The sequence below is a fragment of the Haliotis cracherodii genome, unplaced genomic scaffold (genome assembly GCF_022045235.1).
Source record: "Haliotis cracherodii isolate W230 unplaced genomic scaffold, xgHalCrac1.p SCAF_1, whole genome shotgun sequence".
NCBI classification, from domain to species: Eukaryota; Metazoa; Mollusca; class Gastropoda; order Lepetellida; family Haliotidae; genus Haliotis; species Haliotis cracherodii.
Window position 1 is genome coordinate 7,784,840 of NW_027266264.1, and position 27,470 is coordinate 7,812,309.

General features: G+C 38.1%; 1 protein-coding gene across 5 annotated transcripts in view; it reads left to right on the top strand.

The window, feature by feature from the left end:
- Positions 1 to 12,750, top strand: part of LOC139471922 (neurotrimin-like) — a 342,678-nt gene extending 329,928 nt beyond the window's left edge. For 4 of the 5 annotated variants that reach the window (XM_071254441.1, XM_071254433.1, XM_071254455.1 and 1 more), the window contains 2 exons: positions 4,777 to 4,800; positions 7,240 to 12,750. In XM_071254441.1, coding sequence (XP_071110542.1) covers positions 4,777 to 4,800; positions 7,240 to 7,355 — 140 coding nt within the window. In that variant the 3' untranslated portion in view covers positions 7,356 to 12,750. The remainder of the gene's footprint in view (positions 1 to 4,776; positions 4,801 to 7,239) is intronic. The other variant, XM_071254463.1, reaches the window with a different exon arrangement.
- The last annotated feature ends 14,720 nt before the right edge of the window (positions 12,751 to 27,470 follow it).

Sequence of the window (27,470 nt, forward strand, 5' to 3'; positions counted from 1 at the left end):
AAGGGAGGGGGAAGAGGCAGCTAAAATGACATAACCAGAGTGACATCAACACCAACTCACTACCATGATCTTGCTGAAGGTGTGAAGGTCAGACCAAATATCATAATGACAATACATCTTGATCTACCAACTACCTTTAAGCTGTATCAGTTATCTCTTCTCTAGTTGCAAGCTCATCATGATTGACATTGATGGATGTGTGTTTGTCAAATTGTGTTTGATAAAGATGCCACTTTTGTTCACTTTAAAAATCAAGTTCATATTTGCTTCCCAGAAGTCTGACATAGGGATTTGAAAAATGGGCAGTCATGAAAGATCAATATGTTGAAAACTAACATAAGAATTATTTCTGTGAGTACAACTGAAGATATACGAAATTAATATCCAATTATTGGATGGAACTTCTTTTAGTTTCTTAAACCTAAGGGCCATATTTCATAAAGATGCTAATTTGCTAATCTCTTTTCATTCCATTACATGACTTCTAATTCAATTAGTGCATGTTTGATATTCCCTTAACAAGCCACAAGGCCAGATGACTTATGCAAGAGCTGTTCAATGATTAGATTGGATGAACAACCAGTAAAAGATAAATTTAACATTCAAGTACGTCAGTCTGGCGCCAGAAATTGGCATCAAGATCAGGTTGAGTATTTTTAGCCCAGTCCATCCTCACTTTTCCATTCTTCCACCATCCTTACTCAAACACTCCCTTTCCTCCTCAAACACCCCTCCCTAGTCAAACACCTCTACTCAAACCCCCCCTCCCTAATCAAACACCTGTCTACTCAAACACCCCTCCCTACTCAAACACCCCTCCCTGCTCAAACACCCCTCCTTACTGAAACACACCTCCCTGCTCAAACACCCCTTCCTACTCAAACACCCCTCCCTACTCAAGCACCGCTCCTTACTGAAACACACCTCCCTGCTCAACAACCCCACCTTCTCATACGTCCCTCACTACTCAAACACCCCTCCCACTCAAACACCCCTCCCACTTATACACCCCACTCAAATACTCTTCCACACTTCAAACACCTCTCTCCACACTCAAACACCTCTCCCCACTTAAACACCCATTCACACTCAAACACCTCTCCCCACTTAAACACCCAACCCCACTAATACACCCCTTCCCACTCACTCATACACCTACTCCTCACTCATACACCTCTCCCCACTCAAACAACCCTCCCCCATTCATACACCCCTTCCTACTTATACACTTCACTCCATTCTTACATCCCTCCCAACTCAAACACCCACTTCTCACTCATACAGCCGCTCCGCACTCATACACCTCTCCCCAAACACCATTCCCCACTCGTACACCACTCCCAACTCAAACAACCCTCCCCCACTCATGCACGCCTCCCAACTCAAACGCCCCTCCCCCACTCATGCACGCCTCCCAACTCAAACGCCCCTCCCCCACTAAAACGCCTCTCCCCACTCATACACCCCTCCCAACTAAACACCCCTCCCCACTCATGCACGCCTTCCAACTAAAACACCCTCCCCCACTCATGCACGCCTCCCAACTCAAACGCCCCTCCCCCACTAAAACGCCTCTCCCCACTCATACACCCCTCCCAACTAAACACCCCTCCCCACTCATACACCCCTCCCAACTCAAACACCCTCCCCCACTCATACACCCCTCCCAACTCATACACCCATCCCAACTCAAACACCCTCCCCCACTCATACACCCACTCCTCACTCATACACCAGCTCTCCACTGACTCTATCAGAATAGTATAGTGTCCCTTTCTCTTTGGCTGTTCCCATCTTGCGGAGTCTGTAAATATTGTTAACAATGTCCTGGAGGAATTGGATCAAATTAGTCCAGACTGATTGCCTAGATAGTCTGCACTAGGACTGCACAGCTATGTCTTCTTGATATCAATATGCTTTGGACGTGATGAAATTACAGCCCATGTTGGGGAATATGACCAGAATACTCTCATAGCCTCTTCCACAAGTAGTGACATGGTTGGCTGCAGATAACGTACCGGGCCAACCACACAGGCTGATAATATACTCAAACAGATACTTTAATTTGATATACAGATTTCATTAAGTCTTTTTCACTTGTGCAATCTTGTTTCTAAAGCAAATGTTGACATAAAATGTCGCAGGATTATCAGTTTGTAATTACTGACAATAATAAAATATTTATGGCCCAGTGTAAAGCACCAGCCTTCACTACAAAGAGGGCTATACTGACAGCTCATTGCATTATTGCCCTGTTCAACTGGTAAGTGGATATTAAGACTGCAGTCTCAGTTCCATGGTGGGTACAGGTACACAAACCTCTGCATCGTTATCACATTTCTCCCTCATTTTTGGTTTTATGGGGGTAAGACTTTTTCTTTCTTACCTCCACACTGATCTCTGTTATTTTCATAATATATAAATATGTATCTTTAAGATAACTCAAATGTTATATTTAGATTGATATTTGTCTACATAACAGACGATATCAATCATAACTGGTTGTACAGTAAACTACGTTTATAACAAACATGCTTATTACAAAAATATGGATATTACGAACTTAATTTTTGATCCAGACATTTGCTGTATAGATGTTGTATATATACTTATAACGAATAATGTTATAGAGAACTAAAATTTGTGGTCCATTTGAGTTTGTTTTATCTGTAGTTTACTGTATTTTCCATTTAAAGACACATACAGTAAACTATGTTTATAACTGGTGCTGACAAACCTAGAAACATAATTGGGGTGAAACGAGATTTGAACCCATGACCATAGGTTCCTGGCATGCCAAAGGGAGGCAACTAAACACAGCAAATTGCAGCATCTTAGATGACTGGGCCGGCTGTGCCCTCTGAACATTACAAGAAGCAGAGTTAATATCAATGATCATATATTTGCTACTAAAACAGTAAAGCTATGGGCAGTATAGTCACAGTTGACATGAGATTTATACATGCCGATCAAATACACCTTACACATGCATAAAATAAGTAAGCAATCTATATATAATCTAAAAATTGGTTATTAGGTAAAACAATATTTAATATGAGTAATAGTTTTGTCAAAAGTAATTTTCATGAACCGTCCAAAATGAATGGCTATGTTTGTAGAGGAGATAATGTTTATTTATCATTTTCCAAAACACATCGTTTTGAGATATTTATGATGATTTTGTTCATACTGAATATAGTGGTTGTAGTACGTTCTATATTTGACTCGGTCAAAGGTTTGTGTTGAACACACAAAAGTCACAGAATGTCTTTTCATGCTTTATGAAACAGAAACATTCCCTTATATAGTTTCATACCCTTATATAGAATCATACCCTTATATAGTTTCCTGTAGATTTTATCCTTTTCTAGGTAGGTGAGATTAATATTGTTTTGTTGGTGTTTTGAATTTTGTCTTTACTATTTCAGTTATGCCAAGAAGTAGTATATCTGTTAGCACTAAAAGTTTGAGAATAATAATTGATTTTATATAAAGGTAAATATCCTGATGGAAAGAAGTAACGGAACTAAGAATATTGCTGAATATTTTTTACTGTTGTGCTCAATAAGAAAGGTTTATGTAAACGAAGTATGTCACTAAATCATATGTTAGTATGTGAGGTGTTCTCTACATTGACTAGTATCTCTTGTTATCTGACACGTGAAGATTCCGGGATAGAATAGGTCTTCAGCAACCCACGCTTGCTGTAAAAGGCGACTATGCTTGTTGTAAGAGGTGACTAACGGGATCAGGTGGTCAGACTCGCTGACTTGGTTGATGCATGTTATCGATCCCAATTGCGTGGATCGATGCTCATTATATTAATCACTGGACTGTCTGGTCCAGACTCGATTATTTACAGACCGCCCTCATATTTCTGGAATATTGCTGAGTGCAGTGTTAACAACAAACCAACCAACCAACTCTTGTTATCTGGATTTTATTCCTATCAGCTTGGGAAGGAAGTCCAGTAATTCAGCATCAATGTTGTGTTCTTCTGATCGGGGGGCACGGGTGGCCCAGTCGTCTAAGGCGCCGCGATTCGCTGTGCAGAATTGCGTCCTTTGGGCACGCCAGAAACCTATGATTGTGGGTTCGAATCCTGATTCGCCCCTATTATGTTTCTAGGTTTGTCAGCACCATACCCATGCTTGTGGGTTTCACCGAAGTGGTAAACATCTGAGACCTGCATCACTTCAGGCTTTCATGCCACATTAAGCTGACATGCTGCGATAAGACTGGAATACTTTTAAAAGCGGCGTTAAACCCAACTCACTCACTCACTCTTCTGATCAGTGCAGAGATGCATTTAGACATGAATATCACCTATAAGAATATTCATATTATCAGCATCTCTTTGGGAATCCCTTGTCCTTTAATAGGAAATAAATAATAAATAAGTACTTCTTGCCAACTGCATCCACAGACCCTGATTATCCTCAGACAGGGCCAGTCTGGCATTTTTGGGGATCTTTTTCATTTTCTGTGGTTCATGGTTCCATTTTAGTCATGTGATAATTCAGATGATAAGACCATGCTAGGAAAGCTTCAACTCTTGCTTTTAGCAGAGATTTCTTATGAATTGTGGCAAGGGTTTTCTCGCTTTTTTTAATTATTATTATTATTATTATTATTATTATTATTATTATTATTATTATTATTATTATTATTATTATTATCAATAGCTGAACATAACATGCAGTTACATCCCCAAGAAGAATGTTATATCTATACCATGATTCATTTTTGTACTCTATGTAATTTCTTTCATTTCAGCTGATACAACAAATGTAAAACGTGGTAAGTACATGTTTTTGTTCCTTCGGTTTTTTCAATGAATTACGCATGCAGTCATGAATCACGGAAATAAAACCTGTGTCAGCACATTTTCTGCACTTTTTGTAAGAAATACTCAATAGATTTTAATCGGTAATTCAATATTGGACATCCATTGTTGAGTAATAATTATAACGATTCTACATATGTACTGAATGCATATCCTTTTTATTTCTACAACTTGATTCAGAATGTAGCCATATAGAATTATGAATATAATTTGAACTTTTTTTATGTCAACTTTGTCTGTTGTTTATTCTGTTTATTTTCTCCAAACAGTGTCCATAATACTGTCTGTAACTTGAAACCTTTGCATGTTTTTTTCTAGTTGTTTTTCTTATAAAAGTTGAAGTTTATTTATAAAGATTGAAATTCAGTGAAATGACAAATGAAAATATTTTTGAGGAATATTTTTCTTTATGAATAGTATTTGATACAAGTATTGATTATCATGTTTTTCAAATATGAAGACATTGTTGACTTATGGATTTGAAATTCTTTATTCTTTGAAAGTGATATTATGGTACAAGTTCTTGTTATTGTCAACCAAGTCTTCATTGATACTGTTGATAAGTATTTTCAATATTGATTAATGTAAGTTATATGCTACAGTTATCAACCATTAATTCTCTTAGCAAACTATTTTGTTGCCTCTTACTGGCAGCGAAACATTTAGGTCCTCTGTCACAGATGTAACTGTATAATGATGATTTGTTTCATAGCATTGCAAATTATCAATATATTTATCAATATGATGTTGCCGAACCATTTTGAATTAATGAACCATGAACTTTTAAAAACATGTTTTAAAAAGAAAATGGTAACAAGAAAGTAGACTACATTAACGTACATTAATAGATTACAAGTGAAACATAAGCATATTTATTCTGGTAAAATTAGAAAAAATTCAAAAATGGCCACAACTTTATTTATTATTTAGGTCACCAAAAATAGTATCTTCAAATGTATAATAAGAGTTACCATCCTCGGTGCCATCAACATGTCTCCAATATGTATCAGTTCCTAGAGCCAATGTGAATTGCTACAGACCATAACGCAATTTTAACTGGCACAACTCATCCCTACATCCCCCCAGCTTACTGTATATCCTAGGGACCCTCAGCCAGTATATCAATCCATTATCTGTAACATGTATTCTTTAGAGATTATGGCAGCAATGGACAGTGCAGTCTGTGGGCCTGAACCTTCATTCTATCAGAGCTATCACTGCCGTATGGAAGTCTTTGTCTGTAGAAACAGAATGTAGTGATAAAGTGATGAAGATTTCTGTTGATGATGGCAAATAGGAACCATATTGAGCAAGGAAATATATCACAGGGGATCATCCCTAAAGCTGTATGTTATAATTTCTTATCAGATTTAAGCAAGTACTGAAATATCAAGGTTTATCTTAGATATATTTCAAAGAAATGTTCAGAAATAAAGATCTTTTTATAGATTTTCTGCAATGCATTATTTGTTCTTTTTCTCTAGATATTGTCAGCTTTAATCAGTTATGGGTCATAAATTCTGTATGAAGTAAATGTAAATAAAACAATATGTTCTTGGAATTGATATCTTTAATGTTTTCTGCTGTTGTTAACTAGCCTCTGGAAGCTTTGGTGTATCATCTGTGTTTCAAAGGCATTCCAGTTGATAAATCTCAGTAAGGTCATGTAATGTTATTGCTGAGGTATAGACGAGGATGAGTAATTGCTATACACTATTCCATTTGTTCTGTCACAGGCACAATTATGTGCTGTTCTATAATATCCTGTCTCTCATTTCAAAGCATTCTCAGGTCCTTACAGTCAAAGACAAATGGACTATATTGTTATCCCTGTATATGTACGGACAAGAAGATTGTGGTCATTATTCTAGTAAGCGGTCTTGAGTAATCTGAGATGTGGAGATAGGTTTTCCACATTTTCTTCTGTAGCTTGTATACAATAATAACCTTTAAATAAAAATACATAGAGATTTATGGATAAACTTCTCCAACTTCTAGAATGCCAACCAAACAGTTAATACTCATCTGGTAACTCCTAGGCATGACAAAGACTCATCCTTAATTCAATTTCTGCCTTCGGTTGACATAATAGTGATAGGGGAACTGTTAATGAAGATGTAGGTATTATGCCATGAAAATACCCCAGGATGCAAAAAGGGAAAGAATGTAATTTGATCATTATTTGTGTAAGATGAGATGTGTTTGTTTCAGAAATTGATATTGATATATGTTTCAAGGCCTTTCCAAAGGTAAAGTGCATGGTGAAGTTTGTGTTCACTTGATGAATTGTTCTGGACATCAGGTATATAATCAGAAAATGTCTTATTACTTTTTTCAGCATTTGCTTCATTTTAAAGATACAGAGTGACAATAAACTCCCCTGTATTTTGCAGGTACTGGTTCCCAGATCCATCCGAACCACGCAGGGGTATCTATCTCAAGCTATGCAAAAACATCGCTGATGTTGTCCCTAGTTGTCTCCCTTCTCCTGGTTCGCTGTGTCTTATGACACTGACACCTAGATCAAGTTATCTGTGCCTTATACAGTCTGGTGTACATGTAGCTGAACAAGCAGTCAGCAATATGATTGGTGCAATCTATTTTCCACTTTCAAAACAACCAATGAGACATCAAACAGGCTGGAGGTTGGTTTCTATTGGTTGCTGAAACTGTCCAATGGAATACAATGGATAATGGAGGAGTTACAGCCAACGAGAGAAAGAGGTCTGTGAAAGGATTCACCTGATTGGTCAAGAAGGATCCAATGAGGTTACTTGTGAAAGTGAAGTAAAATCATAGGAAGTAAACCTTCCAATGACTGGACAAGTGTGAGACTTCCATTTAAATCAGCATTTGATTTAACAAGACATGTTGATGTCCTATAATATTTCACACTATTTTGTACAGGATAATCTTAATAAAAACATGGGAGAGTGCAATCTGTTCTCACATCAACTGACAGATGAAGAAAGAGCTTTGGTTACTATGTAACCTAAGTCTTTACCTGTAAAGGGATTTGTGCAATCTGATTGGTGCAAATGAGACACCTCCAGCTATGATTGGCTGGTTTGGATTAAGGCAGCATTACAGGCTGATGTTGAACTCGTACATTACTTTACACACTGTCCATGAGTCAACCTCGGCTACGGAGGCCTAGAACTGTTTCTTTCTCCCAAATTAAATTTCATACAATGCCATTGTACTTAACAGGTTCTCTGACTAACACCTAACACAGAATTGGACACATCAAAATAGAGTTGAATCTTTTAACAGCTATGTGACATTTCGAAGTGTGTGTCAGCCATGTTGTATATGTTGCTTGCTTCTGAGTTTTGCCTCAACTTGAATCGGGGCAGAAATATACAAATTTGTATATTTCAGAAATATGACTTGTTTTCAATGCCAGTTATTTATGATTGTCTTGGAACATTTCTCAAAGGTTGTGATGGCTGCATTTCTGTGGGAATTCAGTTTTTGCAAATCAGGTGTGTTTGCACAGACATGTTTGCAAGATTGACGCTGGATGAAAGTCAGTTCAAGCATGAGTTTCAAACTACGTAATTTGTGCACTGAAAGACCAAAGTTGACTTCGAACATCGAAACATTTTTTCAGCGAAATTGAATTCTTCGGAATCTGAAGTCGACTACTGCCTGATTTTTGTTTAAAAGCATAGTGTTAAAAGAACAACAATCAAGAACACAGCTTTGAAATGAAATTAGATGCACCACAAGACTAGCACAGCTTTGATGGTAAAGGACTGTGACTCCTGAAGATTGACTCCATGACAGATTTATTCTCCAACTGCCACCCCAATTATTTTAGGAAGATCAAGATTTCACAAGACTGACTGCTTGAGTTTCACCCGAGTGTTCATCTTGATATCCTGATTTCCTAACTGCTGTTAATGTGTTCTTTCACAAGCAGTAGAATTGTATATAAGAAATGATAATAACAACTAAGTTGTACAATTTGTAAAGTATGTATTCACGTTTACCTGTACAGAGAGGCATGTACAATACAAAGGTGTACAGATTGGATAGGCTAGATTTTGTTGTACAGTATAATATATCAGGAATTTGTGATATGCACAGGTTAAAACAAGGAATGTGTACTGTATAATCTCTGAAAATATGAACATTTCTAATTAAATAATAAATTTGAAGGTACTTGTATAAAAGAAAATGACAATAATAAAATGTATATCAATAAATATTATATTATTGGAATTGAATAAATATTGATCACATACTGAATATTTTATGATAATTTTCCTGAACATGAAATATCATGTACTTTAACCTTTAGTGTTAGATAATAAATAATACCTGATAATGGTTTTTTTAACTTTGTATTTCATTTAATCATATATGAAATGTAATTTCTGAAAGTAAATATGGAAAGAAAACATTTGCGTGTTCATCTTGATGGAGTTTATGCAGTATGACTGATGCCAAGCATCACGGCAGTACAATCAAATTAGGCCTAAATATGAATGTTGTGGTTCTGTACAAGAACAACCAACATAGGGTTGGTCGTTAGGTTAATCATGTATCAACAGAATATATCAAGCTGAATATGAATGTTGCATCTGCAATGTATTTGGTGGGAATTTAACTGCAACGATGGCAACGAAAAGCAAAAATGTGGGATTGGTTGAAATATTGGAAGTACAACATTTATTAATTTATGCCATAGGGACTGACCATTTGCTATTCTTAGAAGCGAGGCTTGGTATTTAAGAAAATACTGGGAAAAATAATAAAATGGTAAAAAAGAGAAAACAAGCCTTTCGATAATCATAAATATAAAATGTCAATGCCAGAGAGTAACAAGTCTCAATTATCTGACAAAACAGATTCTGTTGGGTGTAACAGGCAAAATAGTGGTGAAAATTATATGAAATGACCAAAAGCAGAGTCCATTGTATGGTTCAAACTGCATGTATATCTTAAGCATGTGTTTATGAATAACTATCAGATAGAGATGATACAGGTGTTCCTGAAAAGGTGATAGTATCCCGCCACATCAGTGGCACCTGTTTGATGGACTTGCTGGATGTCCTGAAAATAAGTGGGTTGTGAAAGAAAACAAAATTATTCAACGTCTCCTTTCAGAGAAATATATATGTGTGTTTTGAAGAAGTGACCAAAACATATCAAATCTCTTACAAAAGTCCCAGGTTCCTCTCCACTACCAGGATATAAAATGGTCAATCCCGATTCATAAAAAGTCTGTGTAGTTTTGTGTCCAGGGCACATATTTGTGTTTTATGTTTTTTTGTGCATTGACATCATCAGTTATTATTTTCATGATATAAGAATTCTTACAAAAAACTTCGAGGAAAAAGGAAGTACATGTATCGCTACATGGATTTTTGGGGTGTTGGATAGGGTCAGTTTAATAGCAGACTTAACTCCAATTAAAACTGAATATGTAAATATGTAATCATATTCTATCTTCATTTGATATGGTTTAAACAGTTTCTATTTCTTTTGTTTGAAATGGATTGGCAGACAAGCCAGTACTGTTACTGACCTATTTTGGTTGTATTTCTGTTTAAAGTGAAATACTTTAGAAGATTTAATTTTTGATCTGTACAACAGAAATTGATATCAGGACATTGTACAAAAAAACATCTGTCTTGAATGGGAAATGTTGTGTTTTAATACTTTTATAAAAAATTTGATTCATGGCAAATAATAACTCATGAAAATATCTTTCTTTTTCAAACCAAAAATATTCCTTCTGGTCACAAGTGCTGTCACTGATCCACTCACATTACATTACACTCATTGAAGGGAATATTTTCAAGAGCTCGGGAAAACATGTAAAGATGGAATATATATTTGTTGTTTTTTTTCACCAAAGAGTGAAAACATTTCAAAATTCCTGGGATCTTGAAGATATTTCAAAAGTTGACAATTTTTTTACACTTAATATCAGAAGCCTGATGTACATATATGAATTGATCCAGACTTATTCATCTTCATCTTAAAAATCATAAAGTTAATTTTTTCACATTGTTTGAAAAAAAAAAACTTCCACGTGTTTACTGACAAATGTTGCATAGTTTAGGCTTATATGGAGGTCATTCATTTGTTATTTTTTTTTTTTTTTGTAACATAAAGTATATCATTAATAAAGGTAATATCTTCATAATTTCGTGAAGGCTGTGCTAATGATATGGAATTATTTTATGTTGGTATAAAAAATAATTGTACATTAAAAGTGAATTGTCTTTGAATACTAAGTATTTTAAACTTTTTGTTTTCCTGATTGTAAGAAGTTCGCAATTGTTAAACATTATGACAAGTATGATGAAATATTTCATGGGAACTCATATTAGTGGTTGAAATCTAAGTCATAAGCCTTGAACTCTCATTTTCTGAGAAAATCACCAAGTGTTGAAGAATGCATCTTAAATACAGATGAAACTTCAAAATAACGCGGCTGATTAAAAAAGCAGAGTGGAAGTCAGCTGTATCTGCCTCTTCTCCAGTCTTCTCCTCGTTAGTCTCCTCTGTAGGTTTCACTCCATTACCTTGAGGAGGAGTGCAGAGACATAGTATGTTCACACTGAGTCTGACATTCTACTTAAAAGGCAATGCAAGGAAAATGGCAAAATATGCAGAAAACAGAAATTTGTTATATTTAAAACCATCATTCCAACTACTGCTTGTGGATAATGTTTACATGGAAGTAAATTTCATGGTATCAATTTGACTGTGAAATCCATATTTGATATTGATATTTCTGACGTGTATTAGAAAAGATGGTATTTTGCTTCTCTGCATACCTTTCTAATACAAATGCTATAGTGGGATGAAATGAGTTCGCTTGGAAAATAATTTTGGAATCTTCGAGCATGGGTCCTGTTAAGCTAGTCAACGTTTGGTTGAACATAGAATGATGTGGATCAAATGTACCTCTAATAAATGTTTTTCTCATTAGTTGAAGCAGAAAGCATGAAAATACTTCCAATGTTGAGAGGACAGAGCAAGTCAACTGTGTCACATACTGAGAATGTATTAAAAATCTTAGATTAATTTTTTATGAATTTTATGTGATAATTTGATCATTTTTAAAAAAAAATAATCATGCCTTTGGTTGAAATATTTCTCTGAAATAATGAACAACTTACAACCACATACCAGTATATGATATTAATATTTTTCATGTATCAAGTGGAAAACATTATTACAGTAACACTTTGATAGTTTCAAGGACATCTTGTGTAGGACAACGGAATCAATACTACTTACGAAGGAACACAAACAACACACTAAGAAACAAAGACAACAAAGTCACATGATTCGTTAATCCAGATATTTGTTAATCCAGATATTTGTTACTCCAAACAATCTCACTGGGAAAAGGACCTTTAGGATAAACAGTTTCACAGCATATAGTCGTGTTTACCAGATGAAAAACAACAAACTCTTTGCTTTGTACTTAAGATTAGAATAGCTTTTGGAATACCTTGGTGCAGCTATAGTCTCAATTTACTGTATTGGAAATATGTTATGCAGTCAACAAAGATTGGTTTGAATATTGTGTGTTTAAAAAGCTTTTTAGTCATCAACAGAGATCTTGTTTCAACTGTTGTGAATAGAAATAGCAAATTTATCAGATCAGGATAGATTGGTTGCGTTTCTATTTTGTTACGTTTCTGTTATTTGTTTTTGATTAGCATACAATGGTGCATCACCATGGCTACTGCTTGCTCTACCTCAGCTAATCAAGTCACTTTGTTAAGGTAAAGGTCATCTTCTATTTGTGTTTCCATCACAATCATTAACAAGGATATATTTGTGTAAGAGATCAAGTCTCATGTATTTAGTTCAAATGTTGATTCGCATGAAGACTGTGTGCAATGTACTGACATAAATATCAGGATATCTGATTAAAGTAAACAATAAACAAGTTATCTGTGTTTCTTTTATGTTACTATACTTCTTTCTAGCACAATCTAGTGATCCCAGGTATGCCAAGTTTAGCTCTTTCGTAAGTTTATACACACATCATAGAGGAATAACCTCAAAAGAAAATATATACCTATGAATCCAGGCTACCATCATTAGGGTATTAGGCTACCCAGCATCCTATACTACACTATATGCTGAATTCATAATCTGCAAAACTCCAAAACAAAATATTGATGGACTAACTTTTTAAACCGAATACCCAGCATCCTTTACTATAATTTATCCTGAATTGATATGCTGCAAAACTCCAAACAAAATATTGATGGACTAACTTTTTAAACCGAAAACCCAGCATTCTATACAACACTAAATCCTGAATTTATATGCTGCAAAACTCCAAACAAAATATTGATGGACTATCTCTTTAAACCTAATAGCCAGCATACCATACTATAATATATCCTGGATTCATATGCGGCAAAACTCCAAAACAAATCTTTAACTTTTTTAAACATGCCGTTTATGTATAAAGTTATCTTGGAAAAAAGGCTGATGGTTCATTTTGCTTGCGGCCTTGATAACTCTTGAACATGCCATCACCCACCTGGCCCAGACCTGTCTCTGTCCTTTGGAACAATGTTGATTATTCCTCAGGTCACCCAGACCAAGTATTTGACTCCAACAGTTTCAATACAATCGGCGACTTTCAAATTCCACGTCGGTCATCCTTTAGTTGCGGAATTAGCGAATCGCTTTACAGAGGTAATCGCTTGTTAATCCGTTTTCTAAAATATAGTTGTACTAAGACCATGGGTGGTCATAAGTCATGTCAATTCCCTGTGCAGAGTTGCTTCTCCTCGTTGCACCAAGATTTTCTGATCTGGGCTCCACACCAAGATTCGCAGAGGTTGTGATCATTGGTTTTTCAGCAAATACAGTGTTGATGGGTTTCTTGTCCATGACCTGTGTGAAAATAGGGCTTCTTCCCAACTGAAGGGGCTGTCGGGTAGCCTAGTGGTTAAAGCGTTCGCTCGTCACGCCGAAGACCCGGGTTCGATTCCCGACATGGGTACAATGTCTTTAGCCCATTTCTGGTGTCCCCCGCCGTGATATTGCTGAGTTATTGCTAAAAGCGGCGTTAAACCATACTACTCACTCACTCCCAACTGAAAAAAATTGTTAAAAGTGATGTAAACCAAACTCACTTCCACTTGTTCACTCACACTATGGCTACCAGATCTGTGATCTGGCTGTCAGCCACACGGTCAGGTGATGACCTACATGTATCTCTGTGCACCAGGCGAAGTCCAATTGTGGTGCAGAACTAGACTTGCACAAGTCTTTAAGATAATAATTATTAATATTAATCATAATTTCTAGATTATATAATAATAAGAACAAGACTGGTATTCTTAGGATAGACATAATATACACCTTGTAGTTATCATTCAGTGCAGCCTTAGAGCAAGGCTAGTTTGCTTGTTTGTTTGTTACATTATTTGTTTAACGCCGAACTCAGCAATATTCCAGCTTAATGACAGTGGTTTGTAAATAAGTCTGGACAAGATAATCCAAGGATCGATTTCATGAGCATCGATACACACGTTTGGATACGATGACTTGAATCAACGAAGTCAGCGTGCCTGACCACCCGATCCCGTTAGTCGCCGCTTAACGACAAGCATTGGTTGGTGAAGACCCAATTCCAACCCGGATTCTTCACAGGACGATAGTTATGTTATATAGCAAAATTAGGTTTTCACTGTATTTGTTTCTCTGTCTGGTGCTCGGCATTGAAAGAATACAACAAGGACTGGTCTCAGAGTCAGTATTCTGTGTCTGAGTTGGGTTACCATGTAAAGCGGCTGCATTATATCTTTGTAGGCTAGCACTATAAAATCGGTATCAGTCCGGACTAGTACAAACAGCTACACACACAAGTCCATGGACGTCGCTATGTTCGCGACGTTAAACCCAATTTCACCTCACCTCCACAAATAGACCCGTGTATGCGTAATTACTCAAATCAAGGCAATAATGCAATAAAACCACACGATGTCCAAACTAGCCGCAACAGAATCATTTAAATCTATATGCTCCCTATATTCCCCAAGAGTTCCTAACGATATACAGCCTAACCTACAGACTAAGAAGACATAACACTTGATAGCTGATAGTAGGTAGTGCTAGTACAAGCTACAACAGAACATCTCAACGATATACGTAGTTAACAAGTACCCAAACATGTTTGATACAGCTACGCTGAACAACTCTGTTTGTTGTTTTTTAACTCGGGCTCGCAAAAATACCCCTTTAGTTGTGACCCCAGTAGAGATCCCCATGAGTCTATATCGGTTATATGCTCTTCAAATTGCCAATTTTAGAATAGACGAAGTGTTGATATGGCTTGAAGCCTTATCTACCTTATCGGAAGCTGCTATTACCTTTGAAGAAATTAGTTCATATCCGACTAATTAAACTATTCTGGGTTAGAAATATTCCCCAACAACCTAGTACGCTTGTCGTGCGAGGCGACTTAATTGATCGGGTGGTCAGACTTGGTGACTTGTGTGATTGCATGTCAATGACTGGTTTGTCTGGTCCAGACCCAAATATTTACATGGTCGTACAGGTCGCACAGCTTGAATATTGCCGAGTCGTTCAGCAAAATCCAAATCCAAACAACGTAATGTTACAGTACTCTACTTGTTGTCCTCATTTTGAACCATTGGTCTTCCAAGCCAGCGAGGCAAGAAACAGTAAGTGTGCACAAAGAAAACCATACAAGATGATACAGATCATTGGTGGCGATGTGTCCTGATAAACGGGGGCATTTTGATACTTTTCGTTATTGATCAGAGAAGAACGGGACGTTAATACACTCCAATCGACACTAGAATCACATTATCCCATTGCTTGGACACCCTTGGAAATGAAAGATGTTCGCCATATTGAACGAGGTACATGTCGGTTCAGAGGCCGCAAAGTTGACTCATCCATATGCTTTGGTAGATGTTGACACATGCTTGGGATATGTACACTGTAAAACCTTGACTGATCCACATAAAGCTGATGCAGAATTATCTTGCGATCAGAATCAGATGATCATGATAGGAACGAGAAGAAGACACTTCAAAGAAAATATCTCCTAAAGGATTCAAACCTCATCGTTAGACAGCTCCTTCATTAAATCTCGGCATTTCCATCCGAAGAATGTACATAAAAAACTAAAACTTCAGTCGCGTTATGGCATCCTGTAATATGTGTAATGAGGTCTAGACAAACTACCACAGGCCAATAAGGATATGTATATACTGTGTTTTCAATGTCGACCTGTTTCATGTAGACCCGTTGGTGATAAATTGAATTTGGAACCAAACGCGCAGCGTGAGATTTCAAATGTTAAATTTAGCACCGTGAAATCTACAGGTGCTACAACTCTACATTTGGAAACATGGCATAGTTATCTCCATTCTACCATGCCAACATTACACACGAACACTTTGGTGTTGGCGATGGTAATGCTTGCAATCGAAGCTTTGATGTTGGTATCATCACTATTTAATAGCGATTCATGAACACATGCTCATGATATGGTCTGAATCGTACAATCGATTCTGCTTTCAGTAGAGATTTCCAGGAACCAGGAACTAGAACTGAAAATAAAGGAGACCAGTGAGAACGCTTCATCTGTTTCATATTAAGATCTATGCATACAGATTTAGAGTGACAAAACATTCTCCACAAGACTGTATGACAAGAGGGGGATAACTTCAACGTTGCAATAGTCAATTTTCCCTTCATATCAAGCAATATTCCAGCAGCTCCGGTCCAAGTCTTTGGTGTTTACATTTCAGAACTTTTGAGATACAATCGATCATGCTCTTTCTAACAAGATTTCAAACAGAGTCACACGACTCTTGCTCAGAAATTGTTTGATCAAGGTTACACCATTAAAGGCCTCAGTAAAGCTTTCAAAAAGTTTTGTGGTAGATATGTGGAGGACATTTCCAATTTTACGCATCAGTGACAAAAATGATGTCCGATGCAATTCCTTATTTTGACTTGTACCATATGTTCCCGCGTTTTTTTCAGGTGAACATTTGACATGCCTTTTCATGTGTTTGTGATGGGTGCCACCGGTGGGGATAGGAACACCTGGTATCATTACTATTTGATAGTGATTCATAAACACATGCTCATGATATTGTCGGAATCGTAAATCGACCATGCTTGTTGCAGAGATTTCTATTGGAAAGTGTTTTGTTACTTTATTTATACTTATGGAAATGTGTTTTGGCGCTTTTATAGTGAAAATGTTTTAGTTAAGTAGCTTCGAGTTGATTGTCGATTTGAGATAATGATGCACCGATATTTAAATAAAGTATGTTGCTGTATGTACTCAAACATGTTTTTATACCAATATTTTTTACTTATATATAAGCGAGGCACTGAAAGAGTGTAGCAATGCTACTTCGTAAGGCAACATATGGCAACCCTAGAGAAAATGAAGTGAGCCTTGCAAGGTTTAGTTGGAAACCGCTCACATCTATACATGCAATGACGCATTGAGTGTCACAGTAGTACATAGAAAAACGCCAAATTTCAAACTTCTTGTCCCCAAACATCTAAAATGACCCCCACCGGAGAATAATTATATTGTTACACGATATACTTCTAATGGCAATATAAGTAGGATTTTCGAAAACGAAAAGCGACAGACGTTTTCACACCGATTTCCACACAGGCAAGTAAGTTTTCTGGCAAATTGACTTAAATTTAATAAATCTGCATAGAGAGAACGACAGGGGTGTCTCAAACGAGCATGAAGTATGTTTGAAAAGAAGTAACATGAGTATTCATGTTTTGTGGTTTAACGACACATTTAAAACATGAAAGGTGTGAAAGAAAGTGTACATTCCTGAGAAAGAATATTTCATATTTTAAATGAGTCTTGTCTGAAAGAGAGCTGGAAAGTGCAAGAGAAGTCACGCTTGTCTTCAGATTAAACAATATTTGTTTGATAGATTTCAAGTAATTGTGTGACAGTAAGTGTCCTGGAACACATCCGGATTTGAACTTATATAAAACTGATTTCTATGAAAATGATTATGTAAATATATTTCTCCAATAACTTCCCAGGTATGGATTCAAATTCAAATTCAAATTACACATTTATATAGCGCTACCTATCCAGACATACTGCCTGCTCAAGAGCGCTCAGTCGTATGCTCTTTTGAAGAGGGTGGTCTTGAGTTTTGATCTAAAGGTGTTGACATCTTCAGATCCCCTGACATCAATGGGCAGTGCATTCCACAGAGTTGCACCTGCTTTTCGGAAGGTTCTGTCGCCATATGTTGTTCTGCTGGTTGGTGGAACAGCAAGCTGTAGTTTGTTTGCAGATCTCAGTGTTCGGCCAGGTTGGTAAAGGGCAGTGAGTTCCTGGAGGTATACTGGGGATAGCCCATGGATCATTTGTAGACAAACATGATCAGCTTGAACACGATCCTGAGTCTCACAGGTAGCAAGTGCAGCTCTTTCAGGACGGGTGTAATGTGTTCACGCATTGACTTCCGTGTGATGAGTCTGGCAGCAGTGTTTTGCACACGCTGTAGTCTATCCAGATGCTGCTGCTGGATACCATACAGAAGACTATTACAATAGTCAAGTCTTGATGTTACAAATGCATGGACTAGGCACTTGACTGATTCTGTGTCTTCGTATCTTGCTATCTGTCTGATGTTCCTGATGTGAAAGTAAGCTGTCTTGCACATACTGCTTACATGGTTATCCAGACTGAGTCAATGATCACGCCTAGATTTAGGGCACAGGAGTTTTGCTCAACCGTACAGTCCCCAATTTTCAAACCAGGAAATCGTACTTTGGACTGCGTCTGTTTAGAGCTGATGATCAAGAGCTCAGTTTTGTCATCATAAAGTTTGGGAAAGTTGCTTCTCATCCAGCATCTGATGTCATCTATGCAGCTTGAGATTGCTTTAAAGGTACTGCTTATTGATGATGTAGTCAACGGTCTGAATCCCAGATACAATTGTGTATCATCAGTATACAGATGGAAGTTTAGATTGTGAGATCTTGCTATATCTCCTACTGGTAGGGTGTAGATGGTGAAAAGTATCGGGCCAAGGACAGAGCCTTGAGGCACTCGAAACTTTAGTTCATACTTGCCGAGTTGTTGGATAACAAGCTTCTTGGCCTGAAATTTCGGGGTAAGGATTTGTCTCCTTTCTTATACAATGGCATGTCGTGAGCTAAAAGATTAATGAAGACAATGCATAATGGTACCACTGAAGTTATTACATGGTAAAGACTGCTTGCTCTTTCATGGTGATATCAGTAGGGAACGATTCACAACACTGTTTAAAGGGAAGTGAAGGGTGATTAGTAGCTTCAACATTACTTATAACACCTGGTGTCATCACTGATTTTCAGTGATCCGTTCATAAAAATGCAGACGTTGTTTAGGTCACCAACAAGAACGATATCCCTAGAAGGTGGACTTTCTTGCATGTGTTGAAGGACAGTCCTATAAAGTGAGGGTATTAGTTGGACGGCCTATTTGAGTCTGGGCCAGGTAAAAAGCATCAAATGTGTTTGTTTGTTGCTTAACGCCACACTCTGCAGTCTTCCAGCTATTTCACTGCGATCTGTAAATAATCGAGTCTGGACCAGACGATCTAGTGACATTTCCAACGTTCTGTCCAATTGGAATACGATGACATTACAATCAAGCAAGTCTCCGAGCCTAACAACTCGGCAAGCACTTGTTGCTGATGACCAATTCCCTCAACATGGGAAGCAGAAAAGTACAAGGGCACACACGTCAATGAAACCGACCACCCAATCCCCACTTTAGTTCGCTATTCTATATGAGGCTCTGAAAGCTATTCTGGAATCATCACACAACACAATCTCCATTGAGAAGTCACTTACTTACAAAAGATGCTGAGAACTAACTTTAATCGGGGAAAACCTTTAGATTTATTCCCTATCTGTTTCCTCAATGGTCTCACTCGGAAAATCTTTGTCAATGTACTCCTTAAGCTGATAAGCATGCTTCATCAGATCTATAGCTCACCAAGGAAATACAAATCTTAACTTGCCGTGAATGAGATATTCTTCAGCAAGATGTAATAATGGAAATGATTAGCAGAAAGAAGCATTGAAGAAACATTTATAGACTTTAGAAACCCATTTAAAACCGGAAACGCAGGCTCATTAATTTTCACTTCCATTTCTTCATGAATTATAGTCGGTACCTAATGGACTGTCACAGCAAATTTTTAAATGACTAGTGGCGCTGCACAGAAATAATAAACAATTCACAACTGCCATGAAAGGATGACATTTTGGAGTTACCGTATTTAGAGCCTTCAGATCGCCAAGCAGTTTGGATCCGACACTCTGGAATAAACCTGCTCTCCGAGGCGACCACAGATGAATCTATATGGATGATATGCACATACAACTACCGCTTTTAGAATGGATGAAAGATAGCTGATGTGGCGTGAAACATTATCTTCGCTCGGCTTCGGAGGCTTGTATAACTTTTGAAGATATTAATTTTCATTCTACTTTCTGATGTGAGGATTTTGGGAAGAAAATTATAAGTACCCCGTACCCTCTACAAAGTTCATTGTGTATTGGATGGTCATGTCACAGGGACTGCTTTGTATGTTAAGAATAAGTAAGATCTGTTAACTGACGGTAGTATCATTGTGTGGAACGTTGCTGCAAAATTGAACACTGTTTTCCTTGACCAAGGTTGATTATTTTCATACACATACGCACGCGCGCGTACCAAGCACCTATCCACTCGTACAGTAACCGATGCATTACTCTTATTCACATATAAATGCCACTCAATTGATTAATGAATGTGTAACGTGACAAGCATATCACATCAAAGGAAACAGGCATACGTGAAAAAAGGAAGGCCTGTGGCGACTGACGTGCTCAAAGCCTCGTTAGTCACTGTGTTTCTGGTTGTTTGCATGTGTGAGTGAATCAGATCATAAATACTACCCAACCTCTTCAGTCCAGATGGCTGGACCGTTCCCTTCAGAAGTCCTCAAGGTCAAAGTCAAGGTCAAGTATGTAACCAAGCGCGTGTGTCGTAATTATGTGGTTCAGTGTTTTGTAATGCTGTTTGGTAAGCCTTATAGACCTATTATTGCGTTTCTAAACGATTATTCTTGATCTGTTTAAATTCTTCGTGTGTAGGTAAAACTTTTTTGATCCATATTCTGAATTTAGAAAAATACACGTGGTGTACTTGATTAAAATGGCTGAATGTGATAATATGGCAGCCCTGTCATATCCACGAACATATTTAGCTAATAAATTATCAAGTAAATTATATTACATGTTGTGCATAAAACATAATTCCAAACGTAGTCAACGATATGAATGTTGTATGACTACAAGTATTGTTATCGTCATTACTGCTCCAGTCAAACTGGCGAGTACGAGTGAGTGAGTGAGTTGGATCTAACGCCGCTTTCAACAGTATTCCAGTTATATCGCGGCGTGTCAGCTTAATGTGGGAGGAAAGCCCGAAGTGATGCAGGTCTCAGACGGTTACCACTTCGGTGAAACCCACGAGTACGGGTATGGTGCTGACAAACCTAGAAACATAATCGGGGCGAACCGGGATTCGAACCCACAATCATAGGTTTCTGGCGTGCCCAAAGGACGCAACTCTGCACAGCGAATCGCGGCGCCTTAGACGACTGGGCCACCCGTGCCCCCTGGCGAGTACGAAGATTCCATCGTGCATACAGTGCTACGACAGTGCTAAATGCGGAGTAAAACAATATGCTCATGATCACTCACTCACTCACTCACTCACTCACTCACTACAAGACGTCGATACTCGTAAAGCTCCGTGTTAGAATTGGTCTTCAGCAATTCATGCTTGTCATGAGAGGCGACTAACAGGATCGGGTGGTCAGGCTCGCTGACTTGATGATGCATGTCATCGTATCCCAGTTGCGTACATGGATGCTCATGGGGCAATCACTTGATTGTCTGGTCCATATTTTACAGACCACCGTCATATAGCTGGAATATTGCTGAGTGTATCGTTTAACGTTAACAACAAACAAACAAGGCTTTGAACGGTGGTTTTTTTGTAGGACATGATGTGAAGTGAAAATTATCCCATTTTCTCTTAATGAACATGTGTATTAACAATGGCAATGATCAACTATGTCCCTACTTCTATACCCTTTGTGTGAAAAGCCCATTTGGCACGCGTCCGCCCGGGTTCGATCCCCGGCCACGACATACCAAAAGACGTTAAAAGATTGAACTTGTTGTTTCCTAGACTAACATATAGTCTCTGAAATGAACATATCGTACAGAAAAAAAACAGTTGTTCAGTTATCTTAATAAAGTTCTAATAAAAAGGGAGCCCAGTGATTCTCTATATTTTCAGATACTGCAGTAATCCAGACTTGCCAAACATTATAGACTTGCATGGGCTGTAGTTGATATAAATGTATCAGGTTCTGTTAGACAGACTAGTTGTTTCCCTGTCTGGCGTTCGACATTAAAGGGCTAAAACCGGGACTAGTCACCCCGAAGTCAGTATACTGTGTCTGAGTGGGGTATTCATGTGAAACTGCGGCATGGTATCTCAGTGAGCGTGCACTACAAATCGGCATCAGTCCGAACCAGTACAAGCAGCCACACACACACATACACGCATGCATCCACATCGTTATATATAAGTGCAATAACCCTGACGTGACGTTAAACCTAATTTCACCTCACCATTTGGCACAGAACACCTCAGCATACATTTATGTATGTGAGCCCATACACATTGCAACACAATTCGGATTGAAGAAATGCCTCAGAAACTATGTTAAGATCGAAACACTTATTGGCTGACATGAATACTTTCAATCAAACACACAACGTTAATGTTTCCGAAGTACAGACTTCCTGTTAAATCCACCCAAATGTATTTTGCCTTCATGAGTTGTCTATTTGGTTGCGAAGTACCAAATGCCAAGGCTGTAATTTCGCGGCAATTAGCCCCTTCGCAAGGAAACATCTATCTCTAGTGTTTAGTCACAAAGACACATAAATTGCCCCACCAGAAACATTGCATGACACAAGTCCATTGTACGATAATGACCCACGTAGCTTCCTCTGTGTTCGTGTTCGCTTTGATTAAAAGAGTGCCTGCTGGAAGTATAGGATAGAGCTGCTGTGGCGGGGAAAAGGTCTGTGTTTACAAAACATAGCCATGTAAAAAGATTCAAGAACAATTTTGAAATTGATCTTTAAAAAAATAAACTTTTTTCTTCAACATAACCCTTGATAATTGTAATAATAGAACGTCCCCAAGTCTGGAGGAGACTTATGAAGGAAGTGGTTCTTGCCCTTTATAAACGGAAGCGTTTGTCGTGTTTGGGCATTAGCTGGATAAGTATGGGACTACCTTATATTAATGATGTTTCTATATCGAGCGATACCAGTTTGGGGCGTATGTTACAGCGACCATGGCAGGTGCATGCCATCTGTTGTTGTAGTAAATAATAGCGGCAAAACCTTTCCATGTTCATAAGACATCTCATAAGAAAAAGCAGAGTCGATTCGGACTACATCATGAGCATGTGTTTATGAATCACTATCAAATAGTGATGATATTAGGTGTTCGGTGAGCATATCCTGCCCCACCGATGGCACCCGTCACAAACACATGCAAAGTACGTCGAATGTACGAACGAAACTTAACACGATTTGTTAAAAACACTGGTACACATTGGCCATTGAGAAAGGGTGTACATACGTCCATAATGGTATGAGTGTAAACTTTTTTTGTAGGTTAGCATACAAGAACATAAATCGAAACATTGAGGGAAGACGTCTTCTTCTGCATAGTTGGTTGGTTGTTGTTTTACGCCGCACTCAGCAATATTCCAGCTATATGGCGGCGGTCTGTAAATAATCGAGTTCGGATCAGACAATCCACTGATTAATATCATGAGCATCGATCCACGCAATTGGGATCATTAATGCAAAATGACTGGTGCTACATCATCGGTTTATAGCCCATGTGTAAGACCTAACCTGGGACTGAACAATCAGACTTATATCGCTGTGTTTGTTTGTTTGTTTTTTTGTTGCTTAACGCCGCACTGAGCAATATTTCAGCTTTATGAAGGCTGTCTGTAAATAATCGAGCCTGGACCAGACAATGCAGTGATTGATATCATGAGCATTGCTGAGTGCGGCGTTAAACAACAAACAAAACAAAACTTTGTCTAGAACTTGGACTAGAACAACGGACATTATTATCCAGTATTCATATGGCAATAGTCCCAATGAAATGTGCAACATTTATTTCTGCCTACGGTACAACTGGCAGCGTTTGATTACTGTAAATAAAACTCTACTAAGATTAAATTTGCAAGCAGTCTATCATAATAAAAGTCAAAGAATTATTGTGTTCATTGATTTCACAGTTGGAATGGGTTGTCCTTCCTGCATTCAATGGGGTGAAGGTCGTTAACAACTGAACAGGTCTCACAAGAGGCAACGATTAACAATAATAATACAGATAGATTAAACACCTCACAAACATACATCACCAGGGCCTAGTTATAAATGAAGTCATAACCTCAGATGGACAGAACGTGGATCGATGTATATGTGGCTGCATGTCTCCGTCCAAATACCGGGATAGCACTGTAGGTAAAGGTACGCTCGTCATGCTGACAGACGTGGTTCGTTTCTTAATGTTGATATATATAATTTTATTAAAAAAAGGATGAAACTGTTGTGATCTCGCTGTATACATGTCCGTGTAGTGTTGAAACGTGTGACAGATATATCAAGTGCCCCCATAGAATTATTAAACCGTAAGAAAAATACGTCTTTAATTATGCCATTTGAAGCGTTAGAACTAAATGAAAGGGGAAAAATATACACATCTGTTTGTTTCATGGTGACTAAAACTGGAACGCACAAGAGATAGTTATTCGATGGTGATTAATTTGATACGGTATCCTTGGCGATATTACATCCATCACACCAAGGAGTATGTCACTACAGGTGACTGTTGAAAGCCTACATGAAGTAACGTTTGTAATGTTTTGCTCAAATAACATTTTTAAATCTGTACCTTCTTTTGCCTGGAAGAAGAGACAAACAAATAACTCAAATGAGAAACAATTTTTAATTTGATGTTGACAGTATTAAATTGTTCATGTATTAGTATCCTCTTTGCCTCTCTATGTATGTAGTTGAAACGAAGTCTACACGATATATCATGATGAGACTTTATAATAGGGTAGGGTATCTCATAACAAAACCTTGCACTCTTTATATAAAAGCCTTTATCATCAAGACGAAGATTGCCTTTGTGCCGGTAGCACAAAGTTATCGAAAGGAGAATATAGAATCCACAAGAGCATCATGTCCTCCAAAGGAGAAATGCGAGGGAGGTTCTGTCACATATAACGTGATATGGTGGAGGCTAGCACCAGAACTCAGACAACGCCTGGAAGCCATCTCAGTCAGTTACATAGAACATAACCGGGAGTTGCAATGTGAGGTGTCGATATTTCAATACGATGCTCGGACAAGCATATAAAACAAAGACAACCTTTCTAACCCAGGATGAGACGTCTGTTGCGTAGATATCATTTCGTGCCCATTACTTGCTCCAAGGATACATCAGTGTCATTCCCGCGGTTTCAGAAGATATGAACAGATTGACATACTAAGACGGATGGCTGCTCATGCTGGTGACCTTTCCATTATTCTGCAGAAAACTCTTCATGAAACACCGCGAGCCCGAACTTTCTACCAAAATGCATTATTTATCCAGCTCCATATGAACACATACATCAAAGAGACATTGACCGATTCAGATTAGCAGCCAGTCGAGCTAGTAGATGGCGATAAGAGCACGGACGTATGCCAATTGATCTGGCTGTTTACAAGACTACCCAATAATGTATATATCAACCACTGGGAAGTACATATCATCTCCGCCAGGGGGCGCTGCACGAGAGGAATAGGTTATTGTTGCTACTCCGGGAGTCAGATATATAATCCATGAAGGCAGGTAGGGGGTACACTGCTCGGAGGAGATTTCCCTGTTGAGAATTGACGATCAAAAGAACATTGGCGACTTTTGTCTTGTCGTGACTTCTTCCAATTGGTTCAGAACGTATGTTGTAAATGCTTTATATTAGTCACAAATTGTGTACGTATTGGTTTCGGTGGACTGTGAGTTACATATAATGTACCTATATTAGTCTCATTACATTCATGTAAATGTTATGTCAAAGGTTATAACGCTTTACTGAGAGAAAAAAACATGTTCTTTAGATCTTTCTTTTAGTTCTTTAGATCTTATTTAACATTTCACGCTAATTTTACATAGATTATGGTTTATCATATAGAAACGAGCATACCCACGAGGATGGGTTCAGAGCTGGCTGTAAGAAGGTGGGTGAATATTTTAGCTTGTGAATGAAAAACTAACTTTGACCATCTCATTGTTCAATTCTTATAACAGTACAGAATCCGACCTGAATCCCTTTGTTGAGAGTATATGGTATTACGCCGCTTTTGAGCAATATTCCAGCAATATCGCGGCGGTGGACACCCGAAATCGGCTGCACACACTGTACCCATGTGGGAAATCGAACCCGGGCCTTCTGCGTGAACGCTTTAAACACCTGGGTGCCGTTGTACCAAGCGATCTCAGCGCTAAGGTGATCGACACTCCCATATCTTAACATAGACTTACGACTGTCGGCACCCAGGCCAACTGACGCTATAGGTTACATGTCCAAAGCGAACATTAGTTAAAGGGATCAACCTTTGTTACATTGGACATTTGAGTCATGATAAGCCACTCTGCACTTCACAATAAAGTTCACATGTTGATTACGTTTGTTGCGTTTGAGTGTAAATAATCACAGCAATGAATTACTTCTACCAGTTTCAACATATACGCGTCCCAGTCGAGTGCATCTTCCCGAGGCAAGAGAGTTAACTAACTATGTAAGTCCAGTGTCCACCCTTGCCGAACTTGGCTGGAATTCCGGAGTTACATTTTGGCTGGACTAACGTGTTAGTGCATAGTCCATTTAAAACTGAGTAACGACCTAGACATCCAGTTCTTAAACAAACATCAATTTCAATGTGCAGATTTCAGTTGACTGAAGGATTTCCAAAACATGCCGCCAACTGGGCGTCGACATATATTTTACAAATCTTTTCATGTTTTTAATGAAGGTGCTCAAACGATTTGATGCACTTAACACGTTGTATTACACTATAGATCTTGATTATCGATCAGATCGTCTTGACCGGGGGGCGTCATTTTGCTTAAAGCGATTGCAAGTGATATGTGAGGTGAAATCCGATTGGTCAGTAGGAGAGACATAGAAGGGACATAACTCGTAATAGCCATTAGTGGCGCTACGATCAAGCCTGGTTCGGCAAGGGTGGAAACTGGACTTTTACAGTCAGTGGCCCTTGCGTCGTAAAGATGAGTCGAGTGTAAACTCTTTGAGATCACAACCAATGCATATGGTATACATCTTTAATTTCTGATGTCAGAACGTTATCAATTTCCTGAGGTCCATTTCTTCGTCAAAGTGGCTGAATTGTAGCGTACTTTAGCAGTGTCAGGGTCCGCTAGTCC